Raw genomic sequence first — 12,960 nt, forward strand, 5'->3', positions numbered from 1 at the left:
CTGGGAGGGCACATACACAGGACACGTACTACCACTGACATGCCCATGTTCATGATAAACCTGGCCGGTCAGTATTTGTTAAGCCCAGATACAGCTTCAGAATCATTCTTAACACTGTGTTCTAAGCAGCCACCACTAAGCAAATGCCGGTATTTGAATAGAAACACTGGCTACTTTCGAGAGAATATGGCTAGGGATTCTCCTTCTCCCTTCATTATTTCCTTCCTTTTCTCTTGTTCTCTAGTCTCTCTTCTTTCTGTAGATAATCAGACCTGTGTCTACAGTTGGGCTTTCTGATTGCTGTGGACGAACACTAGGACCAGGAACCAGGAAGCCTGACTTCAGACGCCCATTATAGCCCTGGCTCAAGTCTCCCTCACCTGTCTGAGTCTCCCTTTCCCAATCAGCCAGGCCGCCTCTGCAGAAACACTGTGATCAAAATGAAAGTAAGTTGCATGTCTAAAAACACTACATAACTGAAAACAATTATTGGAATTTAAAACAAAAACAAGAACAAAAACAGCCTGTACCCAATGCTCCCTTCTCCGTGACCCCTGCCCTCCTGCAATTCCCCAGTTCTGGACCTAGAAATCCTCATTGGACAGTGCTTCCCTTAGAACCACCTTAGGCCAAGGAGCTGGGGACCCACCCAGACCAGTGGACTTGGCCAAAACCAAGCTGAGTTTGCCAGATGTGCAGCCCAACTTACTTAAGCTGCGTGAAAAAAAATGCCACTGCTTGATTATGTAAAATCCATCTGGATCCAAAGCAGAAAATCCAAGTTGGAAGGGCCTTCAGAGGCCATCTGGTCCACCAGCCTTCATCTACTGGTAAGGAAAGGGGGCCCAGAAGTGGGGAACAACTTGCCAAGGTCACTCAGCAAGTGAGTGAGCAGGTGGGGGACTAGAACAAGCGTCCTCATGCTTTAATTCTCTGTCTCTGTTTCCCTCCCACTCCAGAACCCCACCTCAGACCCTCCAAGCCTGGTCAGAATTGCCAGATCTACACCTTTGAGGTTGGCTAGGCCCCACTCCTGGTAACGTGAGCAAGACAAATAAACTTAGTTCATACATTTCCTGGGGCCCTAGTATATGCCAGGTGCTGGGGATGCCAAACTTAAGGCAGTCTTTTCACAAGGAACACACAGAATTAGAAAGCACTTGCTACGTTCTACCATGACCCGCAATATATATTCTCCAATAGTGAGAATGGTCAGGTCGGGTCCCAAACCACCCCACCAGCCCTCAACCTGCTGCTACCAGACAAATACGTCTCATGTCACAGGACCAGACAGGCACTGTCCAACTCGGAAACCTGAACACCGAGTGAGAAAGAGCAGACAGAACCTAACGCATGGATGGCCAGACCTTCTGACCCCAGGAGCAGCCTCACAGCCAGGCCGTCAGAGGCCTGAGGAAAGGAGTCCCCTGTGTTGCTTCCTGAGGGGCCAGGATGGGGGGTAGACGGCTGTTCCCTCCCACCCACCCTGAAGGCCCCTCTGGCTTCTAACTTTAGCACCAACTGGGGGTGGAGTCCTGACCTGAAAACCGGGCCGGCCACTTGGGGACAGGGTCTGGCCAAAGCTGGATCAGCCACCCCAGCTGGCTCCTCAGTGCAAAGATCCCCCTGTTGCAGAGCTGCCCGCCCAGGCCGCGGCCAAGCAGGGGGAAAAGTGTAATTGTTGGCAGCAGATAAAACCCTCGATACCATCTCTACTTCCCTTCTAATATCAGAGTGACCGCCTGCAAGATGAGCGAGGGGCAGGGCCGGCAATCAATAGCAAGTATTCCTGTTGTGAGCCAGCCTGTTCCGGAAATGGGCAGCCACTACCTCCTGCCAGAGAGATAGCCTTTCCCTTTCGCAGCGATCCAGCCCGAGCGGTTCAGCATCACGGCCAGGAAGGACCCCACCATCTGACTAATGGGGAAATGATGCTCCAGGGAGGGGAGAGGGGGGAATTTCAGCCCAAGTCTCCCAGGAAGCAGAGAGGCCAGGGCACACAGCTCTCTGCTCAATGACCCAGCCAGCTTTTGATGGTTCACCCTGACAGGGGATCAGAAAAGACTGCAAGTCAAGAGGGTCCAAGAGTCACCTCTGTGTGATGGTGACTGGTGGCGGCTAAATAAGGACAGGAATCGGTCTGGGCTTTCTGACCACACACCCCTGAACGTCACAGGGGAGGGCCCAAGAAGTATGTCTGGAATTAGGCCTTAACCATGGACAATTATACCAAAGCAGGAAGTTGGGAGCTGCCCACATATCAGGCAGACCTTGCCTTGCCCCAGACTCAGGCCAAAATAGAAGTTAATGGCCTATTTAAGAAAACACAGCTGGCTATTGTCCACCTCTTCCCAGCACAGTGGCTTGCACTAGGCACCAGACAGCAGCAAGCAGCCTCAATGGAGACGCACACAGGTAGAGCCTGGTACCTCGATGCGCTCTGTGTGCCAGGCAGGAAAGCCCCATCTGCTCTGTATCGAGGGCATCCACGGCACCATCGGTGAGGACACAGGAGCCTGGGAAAGAAGGCCCAACCAGGTAGAACACCTGTGGGAAAGACCATCCGCTGGGTTACACAACGCCCATCTGCAGTGGCCAGATGGCAGCTGCCTCTTGGCCTGGATGACCCTCTCAGACAGTAGCCCCTTGGGTTTCAAGGGCAGAAGTCCTCCTGGATTCTCTTTCCTTGGTCCATGGGTTTCCAAGGATTTGAACATCTTTCCTTTGAAGTCTGGCCCCGATGCCCGTGGCCTAACCCCAAGCTGAGCCCTGGGCAATGCCTGGGCTGTTCCAACCTGGAGCCTACACACCAATTTCTGAGGCTGCACCCATTTCCACCCCTGGAACAAGGCCCCAGTTTGGGCAGCATGCTAGGAACCCATACAGAGACATGTGTGGCCATCCAATGCCTTGTCCCTCTCACTCCCCTCACCGCCATCTTGGTGGGCCACCCACTGTTTCTGTTTTTAGGGAACACCCTTATGTCACTGATTCCCTTCCTGGCTGGTGAACAGTATGTCCTAACCCTCCTCTCCTGGGAGCTAACATCCACCGAAATGTGAAATCTTACAAAGTAGAAGTGTCTTCTAGGTCATCTCCCACCCTTAACATCTCTAAGAGGTGTCTGTCCCGTTGTTGCTCAGATAGCTCCAGGGCCAGGGAGCCCCCTGCCTCCTGCAGCCCCGTGACCCACTGCTGCACGCACATGACGTAAAATTCTGGTTCTACCCAGCTCAAGTCCCCATGGACTCTGCCTCATTGGTCCCAGTTTAGAATTCTTGGGCTTCACAGAGAAATCTCTGCCTTCTTTTCCACACAACTGCTCCTTCCATAGTCTTATCTGTAAGTGCTAACCTTTCAAAAGGTATGGGGAACTCAGATTCTCCAACCCAGCCACAGACAGGTCTGAAAGAACGGCATGTTAAGGGCTTCATCATAAAAGTTCCTTCCCGCGCTGCATGCCGACACCTCTCTAAGACGGCACTTCCAGTCTCAATCTGGTCGGAATGAGCGCCCTGGGAGGGAACGGCAGAGGTGGAGGAGGCGGCACTGAGAGGGCAGAAGTCGCACCCAACACAGACAACACAGCAAGTGCCCCACAACCCAACAAGGTGTCTTTTGAAAAAGGCCAGGCTCTTGGCCCACGTGGGATCTGCTCTTGCATTTGGCGGAGCCGAGTGCGGCTACAGATGCTCGTGGGATGCCGTCTGTGATCACACACGGAAAAAATCGAGTGGTTAACCAGAGGGAAAGGATGCTGGGACCTGCCAGGATGGTGGGATTTTTGTTTTTTTAGATTACGCCTAAGGTTTGTAGTTTGGACAGGCAAAGTAAACAATGACAACAACAGCAGCAACACAACAGAAACAAAGAACAGTTTACTTGTTTAAAAAAAAAAAAAAGCCTTTGTTAAAAGACAGCTCCACACAGACTTAGAAGCAGCTTCCCTGACCAGGGGCAGCTATGAAGTGAAGTGGGTGTGAAGACAATAAACTCCAGTCCATGCAGGAGGTGTCTGCTCTCCATCTCTTTTCTCCCCTCCGTGATTTTTGGAAGGGGTGGAGAAAAGGATGGGAAGGGAAGGGCTTGAACCAACACAGAGCAACAGTATTTAGACCATGGCAAACTGAGCTACTACTGACTTCTCTCTCTCTCTCTCCCTCCCTCCCGACTGCCCGAGCCTGGCCTGGAGTGAAAGGAGCATAGGACCCACTGGGGGCCCAGCACGTACCTGAAAGAAACCCGGCGGGATGGGGCCTCCGGGCATCCCATCGTTGGGGGGAATGTTGCCAAGCACGGGGCTCGGGGCGGCTGCTGCACTCTGTGGAGACAGGAAGGAGGGGAGTTAGAGGCCACACCCACAAACCCCCGGCCCCCACCTCTCATCTACCCACATCCTCCGCAGACCCTCCTCAAATACCACCTTCTCAGGTGTCACTTCCTGGGCAAGTGATGAGCTCTGAGGCTCCATTTCCTCATCTCTAAAATGGGAGAACAACGTCCACTACTCAGCACACACACTGCAGAGCAGCAGTGGGTGGCCCACACGCAGTAGCTGTTCTTAATGTAAGGAGGCTCTGTCTTACCCACGCAGCTGCTTTATGAAGCTCCTTCAGGGCAGGCGAGGTGCTTCATAAATATCTGTGCCCTCTCCAAGAGGGTGGCATGTTGTACAGAAGACCCATAAATATCCATGACTTAAGGAATAATCAGCCCCCCGTGGGAAACATCCCTGGAGAGGGAGAGGGACGGCAGGTGCGCTTTTGGCCCCCTCAGTGTCCCGGGTGTCGTAGGACATGAGGTGGGCTGTACACCGTGGGGGACTGTCGTTACCTTTCCTTTTAAACACTGCTATTCTGGCATTTTCCTGGTACATCTGCCTCAACAAATGCCTCCCAGGGGTGAACAGACGTTGCTCGCCCCAGTCTGGCCTCCTTCCAGACAATCTGCGTCCCACCTGTTCGTGTGGTTGGCGTGTCTGTGCCTGGCCCCGTGCTCGCACTGGCAGGGGGACGCTGATCAGGAAGGCACAGGCCTGACCCCCCCACCTGGGCCCATGCCCAGCTCTTCCCCACCAATTCTAAAGTTCCCAGGGGCTCCTCTTCCAGGAAGCTTAGCTCCAGCCTCAGTGGTTCCTAAAACCCACCAGGATGGAGAATTTGAAACGGAATCACTATTCATCTCCCAGGGGTCTGACTGGTTCTAGGAGACAAGTGTGAGCCCCTCGGGGTCAGAAACACCTCTTTTTTTCTTATGAATGGAGCCTGCCATCACCACCGTGAAGAAGTCGCTCCTCCTTCCCTTTCCTCAGTTAGGAAATAGGACCCAGAACTCCTGACTTCCAACTCTGAAGGAAGGAAATGAGGCAACATAGGAGTCCCACGAACACACTGCATGCATCAAGATGAGCAGATCACCTTGGGAACAATGCATCTGGGTTCACGCGCTGGTGCCTGTACTAGCGAGGGATGACAGTGAGCAAGCCAGTGGGCCTTTTTCCATTCGTTTCCTATAAAAAGTGGGGATGGCTGTTGTCCCGCCTGCTCATCAGGGTTGTGGAGTATTAAGTGAGGGGATGAGCTGTGTTTTATAAACCGAGAAAGCTCGGTAATCTGGGAGCAAGAAAGGCTTAATGCAGGCACGCAGTGGATGTTTCAACAGACCCCAGGTAAAGAGAATGGGGTGCATGCTGTCAGTCTGGCTGCTCTGGCCCAACATTTCACAATGATTCTGCCTACAGAAAAGCAACGCTGTCTGTCACTAAAGAGATTCTGCCAACCATCCTGTAATGTTACAAGCACCCCCAAAATATCATAGATGAGGTCTTCCCACCTCCCCAGGTTTGAGGCCATAGAGCCACTCAGAAGGAGGAGAAGCCACCGCCCCAGTGTTATCTGGGATGAGGGCCGCCTGGGGGAATACACCAGGTTATCCATTAGCTGCACTGTTTGTATGTGGTTAGCGGTTCTGTGAAAATGCAGCTTTTCCTGATTTACAGCCAACAATTACTCCTCAGCAGTAGGAGCAGAAAAGTTAAAAAAAAAAAAAAAATGGGGTGAGGTAAACATCCACCTGTATTTTCTTCAAGTTCTTTCAGAGAACACAGTTTTACATTTAACTCTAATCCTTCAGGAACTCATTTTGGTAAAGAATATGGATTTTACTCCTCAAACAGTCAATAGCCTCAGCACGATTTCCCCCCAACTCATTTGAAATCAGAGACCAAATTCTTACAAAGGGTTGGGGTCTGTTTCTGAGCTTTCTAATTCTGTCCTATGTCTCTCACACTCCATTCTAAAGATCAGAGTTTTAGCATGTGTTTTTATTATCTCCAATTTTTCAATGGCAAAATTTTCTTGCTTATTTTTATCTCTCATCCTTCCAAACTTCCGATCACTTATAAAAGTTGCCTCCCTACCAAAAGAAAAAAGTTCTTGTGTGTGTGTGTGTGTGTGTGTGTGTGTGTATGTATGTGTGTATGTGTATAGAAATTTGGAAGAGAACTAACATCTTTCCAAAACAGGGGTGCTCTCCCAGGACAAGGTCTTTCTCCCATCAGTCACGTCTTCATTCAAGGCCGTGAGTGAAGCAGGGTGGGTGGACCAAAAAGCACGATTAGAAGGCAGGTGGGAGTAGCCAATAAATTTGGGGAACCAAAACCCTCTCTCGCCCTGAATAAATGTCTGATTCAACAAATGTGGCAGTGACTTGTTCTTAGGATGAAGATGAGAAAAATGGAGCTCCTCCTATGATGTGAGACGACCTAATGGAGGCCCAGCCCTGGGTGGTGTGAAAGGCAAGGGCCATCCGGCTCAGAAATGGGGCGGGTGCTTTCACACCATGCTTCCCCGAACCCCCAGATGGCCTTCTGAGATAGATACAAGCACCCCCACTTTACAGATGAGGAAACAAACATCTGGTTGGAGAGCAGGCTCAAGTGCGAGGCTCCACCCGTATGCATGTCTCCCCCTGCTTGGCCGCGGCCTGGGCGGGCAGCTCTGCAACAGGGGGAGCTTTGCACTGAGGAGCCAGCTGGGGTGGCTGATCCAGCTTTGGCCAGACCCTGTCCCCAAGTGGCCATCCCGGTTTTCAGGTCAGGATTCCACCCTCAGATTGGTGCCGAACTTAGAAGCCAGCAGGGCCTTCAAGGTGGGTGGGAGGGAACAGAATCAAGACCTACTCTTCCTCAGCTAACAGCCCAGAAACAATGCTTTGTTTTTAAAGAAAGACCTGAAAGTCACCAATTCAATTCTTTAAATTAGCGTTTATCCCTGAGCATAAATCCACTTCCTTATTAAAGAACACAGCAAAGTTAAAAAAATAAAAATCGGTCACTGTATTTTGTTACATAATGTCACAAGCACCTCCCCCTCCCCCTATTAAACGGTCAAAGAAAACATGATTTTTAAAATGAGCCTAATATTCAATAGAGGTATCATTATTTAACCAATTTAATTAACAGGCATTACATCAGTGTTTGCTGACTTGCTAGTTATAAAAGGATAGCTCTTTGGTATCTGACTTACCTTTTAGATCATTACCTTTTGAAATGGTTTACACAGGCCCTTTGTAGATTTACTTTTATGGTAAAACATTCACGCCCTTTGCTATTTGGGTATGTGACTTTTTCCCTTAGTGATATACAAGAGCTCTTTATACATTATGGATATAACATAAGGATATATTACAATTTTTAAAAAAATCTTTTAAATGAAAACTTGAACCTGGGAACATGACTTGTCCCCTCATGCCAATATCTTATTTTCTACGAAATCAAGAATAAATCAATGGTTCTAGAAACTGGGGTCTATGTGTGTGTGCGTGGGGGGGGGGGGGCGTAAGGGGTCTCTATGGTCCTTTGACATCAGGTGGGGTAACCACGGTTCTAGTACACAAATACTGTGATTCTCTGACAGCTGGCTGGAGGGCTTCTGCTACCCTTCCATGACACGAAAGCCATGTTGGCAGTGACTGAGGAGGCCGTAGTTCTGCAGTGCTTAAAAATCTGTGTCCCGGGCGCAGCCGGTTGGCTCAGTTGGCTAGAACGCAGGGCTCCTAACACCAAGGTTGCCAGTTTGATTCCCACATGGGCCAGTGAGCTGCGCCCTCCACAACTAGACTGAAAACAACGGCTTAACTTAGAGCTGATGGGTCCTGGAAAAACACACTGCTCCCCAATATTCCCCAATTAAAAAAAAAGAAAATCTGTGTCCTGAATTATGACAGTTATTGCTAGTCTTTGATTATGAAGTGAAAACGTGTGAATAACGAAAACTTTCCAAAGGGCAGAAAAGCAGGAAGAAGAAAACGAAAGGCAGCAACTGGTATTACAGGGCAACAAAAGGGTTAAGAAATTATTGTTTGTCTCAAATCCAATCCAAGGGATTCCCACCCCATGACATCTACCAGCATGACACTGCCCCACCCCCACACCTCAACAGCAGGGGCCAGTTTACCCACATCCAATACCCAGCACAATGTGAGGCATACAGCAGGTGTTCAATAAATGATTATGACTTTTATTATTCAAAGACCTGCTCAAACCTGGCCATCTGGAGCCAGGCCTTTCCGATTGCTAGGAACCAGTCTCTCCCTGCGGTTTCCAACTTTGAGTTAGAGCTCCATTAAGGCACTCAGCAAAGCGTCTCATGTGAGTTTTCTCTAAAAACACAAAACCCAAACCGAAACCCCCTGACATTTACTGAGGCCTACAGCAGGCTGGGGCTGCAGTAGGTGAGAGAACAGAAGTCCCCCACTGGAGGAGGAGAGGAAAGAGCGCTGGCCTCAGAAGCCAGAGAGAGACCCCCTCCATGTGGGCTCAGTCCTAGCTGGGAGCCCACGGACGAGCCCTTTCTCGCTCTGGACCTCATTTTCCCTACGTGTCCGATGGAGGGGTCAGAGATGACCCCAAGGGCCCGTCTTCCAAATGCTCAGCCCAGTCCACACACCCAGTCGGGCGGGCAAGGACCGGAAACAGCAGCTCTTGCATGTACAGGAGGTTGATCCTCTTTCCAGAGAATCCTGAATTTTAACTCTTCTCTGTTCATTATAGACCATTTAGAGGTGAAAGATTAAAAACCACCCAGAAACCCACTTGTTATCGGAGCCTGCAGATAACAGCCGATGACTTTTGGGCTCCCCCCACCCCACCGCTCGCCCCACGTGCTCCTCACCAACATGTATCCATATATGCATACATACATGGACTAAAAAAAGCAGAAATCAAATCAGGCATGCAGTTTGGTAAGTCGTGCGTTTTCACAAAACTAACTTAAAATTCTTTTCTAAATAGAAGACAGGCCTTGCAGGGTGCGTGGCCCACTCTAGCCAGCTGCCTCCTCTAAGCCTGCTGAGTAGTCAACTGGAAAAGTCCGAGGTACCTTCAGACAACTGCCTGAAGCTCTCAAAGTTCTCCTGCAAAGTATTTTATTTTTGTTCACAGCCAGGGAGACTTCCAAGGAGGACTGATCCCATAACTTTCTCCCTAAAGAGGAGGTTTCTTTCTGATCCCCGGGTGGTTCCACAACCCTGGGGCCCCCTTCATGTGCTCCAGACACACGCCAGCTGGTTTCACACGCATGGCTGTTAACTATAGGCATCCCTCACTATCCAAATCTGCTTTCAACAGGGAGGGGATATTCAAACACCTCTGCTACCCCAGAACAAGTCTATTCTCCTCTCCCCGCTCCTGCCTAGTACAGAAGCAGGGTTCAAACCTGGAGCCTTGGAAGCTGAACGACTGGGAGGAGCCTTGAAAGCTGTGCTAAGGAATTTGGACTTTTCTTCTGCTCTAGGCAATAGGGCAGAATTCTAAACAGAAGTCTGGCCTCTGAGAACCTCATCTTACTCAGTATGAAGCGTCCCAATGTGCCACGGATGAACACACCACCCCACCACCAGAGAACCAAAGGCTCCAAGAACAAACGGACTTGGCGAGCCCCGGATGTGGGGTCCTCACTCTGTGAAAGAAGTCCCCTGGGGTTCCCGGAACAGTGGGGTCGGCCCAGAGGAAGCAGGAGACCAGCTCCCAGGAGCCTCCTACCGAGTACCGTAGTATCTCGTGGTAGGTGACAAGTGTTCGTGTTTCCTTCAAGAAGTGAGGGTCTGGGGTCGTTCCCTACAAGACATCTTCCAGCTTCACCCCGAGAACCCCAGTTATCCTGACTCATGAACTAGCATGGGACCCCCCCACCCACCCACCCATTTTTATTCCCTTTTTAAAATGGTTCTATGACGCTCCTGGAAAACTGAACAATAAAAAAATGCTCAGAGCGAACCGCAGGAGTCCTGCCAGATTGGCCAACCCCTCCTGCCTGATTTACAAGGCTGCAAAATGGAACTCCGCTCTGCAAATCCCCTCCCTCCTCGCCCCACCCCAATACTCAGGCGTGTAGCAGCACGGGGCCCACATGTGAAACCACCAAGTGCAGCCTTCCTTAACTGAAACTCAACACAGGCCACGTGGTCAAGCATCCCGGGGTACGTGGGTACGGCTGTGTGCAGAAATGGAGGTCACGCAGGGAGTGAGGACACTCCCGCACGGATGACACGAAGAGGGCAAGTGAGAAACAAAGGCCTGGGAGCGATGCTCGTGTCTGGGGGAGGAGGGATGTCATCAAGCTGGAGTCACCAAGCAGAGGCTTCAGCATTCTGTGCAAAATACTGCAGTGACCTGGGTCCCCCCCGAGCCAAGGTTCCTAGAGGGAATTTTAGCAGCATCGGCAAACTAAAGACTTAGCTAAGGGAATGGAGAGAAAAAAAGGGAATGGCATCACCCAGATGGAAAGGCCAAGACCGAGAAAGTAGGGTCAAAAGAGGGAAAGGTACAGGAAGAGGCCTCCTGGTTTTATGCACGGACCACAGTAAAACCACAGCGAAGAATCAGTTTTGAAGACCAGGGGCTCTCTAGCTGCAGCTTGGAGAAAACAGAGCTGTTGCTACGTGAAGAGACAGAACCAGCTGAGGTTAAAAATAGGTTCAGATGACACACAGGAGTGACACAGGATCCCTGCCTCCAAATAGCCAGGGGGCCATCACGTGGTAGGAGGAGTGGACGTGCTCTCCCAGAGCCGAGGGAGGGCCCGGGGTCCAGCACTAGGTGCTCTGAGCGACAAAAAGCTTCTTCCGATCAGAATACCAGAGTAAGCTGCCTTGGGAAGCTGTGGGCTGTGTTAATTTGGGGTGGCCCACCGTCGGGACACGGCAAAACCACACTATACATCAGAATATGTGGGCTTGATCTCCACTCTGCCACATCAGAGCCATGCTGATTGTGTCAGCCTCAGTTTCCCCTCTGTGAAAGGAGAGAGCCACAATACCTAGTACTGGCTGGGGTTTCCTGGAGAAGCGCCCTAGACTGAGGGTCCGGGGGATCAGGGTTCCAGCTCGGGTTGCAAACCACCTACTGTGTGACTTGGACAAACCTTCCTGCCCCTTTGCCTCTGCTCAGCTCCAAACCAGGTGACTGAGGCCCTGCTGTACCAATGAAATGGTGGGTGTCACCCTGAGCGCTCAGGCAGGCCACGCGTAGGCAAAAAGAAGCCCCAACCTGCCACAGCAAGGCTATCAGACCCAACTGAGGGCTATTCCGATACCAGAGCTTCTTCCCGGAAGTCCCCATCTCACTTCTGTCCCCTAGGATCAGGGGATGAATGTAGGAACGCAGAGGGAATGCAGAGAAAAACCAACTGATCTTGGAGGCCAGGAGAGAGGGAAGGGGGTACTGTTTACTCCTCAACGTCCGTGGGAAGATGTCATTTCTGTTTACTGGTAAGGAAACTGAGGCACCGAGAACTACAGTATCTTAACGGTGTCTTCCCTACCCCCAACCAACGCCTGCGGTTCCCAAGAAGAGCTCTGTGTGCTCTTCGGTGCTTCTGAAAAGAAACAACGGATGGGACATTACAAACAGAAGGCAAGCACAGTGCATTCTTTGTGTTTGACGTCAACTGTATGTCGTGCTCTTCCCTAAGCAGACTGACCTCCTACCTCGGCTCCTTTTGGCAAATACTTTACTGAGTCGGCATTCACCAAGGGGGTGTGGTGTGGTGTGTGTGCATGCACGTTTGTGTGCATACACAAGATCCCACAGAAGACTATTGGATCTAACTGCCAAATTAGCCTGGGGAGAGGAGAAACGGGTAGGTGGGAGCTCACACAGGTTACGAGTGCATTATACACGTCGAATACATTTTGCAGACACTAGCTCCTGGGGCTGCCCAGGATGCACTGTGGCCGCAGGGACGGGGGATAACAGAGGCAGGGCTCTGCCCTCAAGGTCTAGAGGATGAAATGAGTCTCAGTGACAGAGAACTGAGGGATGTGGGAAGGCGCTCTGGGCAGGCCCTGAGAGGCGAGGATTAGGGGGATCAGGGAGGCTTTAGGGAAGAGGTGGCACTCAAGCTGGGGCCTTAAAGGACGGCAGGACATGAAGATGCAGGAGGTGATACGGAGGTGAGAGATTACTGCTGTCATCTTAACCCTCCCTGAACACTAGGCTTTCTGACAGCCTCTCCTTCACAGCACAAATCCTACTAGGCCTCTGCCCTCCCCAGAGCTTCATCCCACCTTTGGTTTATGGGTTGGGCATGGGGGCTTACTCACATTCCCTCCCCCACGGGGGGGGGGGGGCTCTTCTGTAGGAGCGGAGCCGCCCACCCAACCTGCGAAGGCTCTGGCTGCTGACCCAGGTTGCCCAGCTCATCTTAGTGTAGCTTGTCCCGTGTCTGTCCCTACCCAATCCACCCAACAACCCAGTAGGAACTACAGATGAGACAATGGAGGCTCCAAGATGTCAAGGGACTTGTTAAAGGTCACACCCCTCAAAATGGGCAGAACTGGAAGTCAAGTATAGGTCTGCCCAGCTCTTAGCCATGTCTCTGATTCTCTAGCCTACATTTTGAAACTGATGCTTAAAGGCAGCAGAGAGGTCTGGGTTCAAGGCCCAGCTTCCATGCTCCT

The 12,960-nt window shown here is 51.1% G+C and overlaps 1 protein-coding gene across 4 annotated transcripts in view; it reads right to left on the reverse strand.

Annotated features, from left to right (window-relative positions):
- The window catches only part of SSBP3 (single stranded DNA binding protein 3), a 154,554-nt gene that overhangs the window by 40,153 nt on the left and 101,441 nt on the right, over window positions 1-12,960 (reverse strand). For all 4 annotated transcript variants that reach the window (XM_074334759.1, XM_074334761.1, XM_074334760.1 and 1 more), the window contains exon 5: window positions 4,232-4,321. In XM_074334759.1, the coding sequence (XP_074190860.1) occupies window positions 4,232-4,321 (90 nt within the window). The remainder of the gene's footprint in view (window positions 1-4,231; window positions 4,322-12,960) is intronic.

This window comes from Rhinolophus sinicus, linkage group LG06 (assembly GCF_036562045.2).
Source record: "Rhinolophus sinicus isolate RSC01 linkage group LG06, ASM3656204v1, whole genome shotgun sequence".
Lineage (NCBI taxonomy): Eukaryota > Metazoa > Chordata > Mammalia > Chiroptera > Rhinolophidae > Rhinolophus > Rhinolophus sinicus.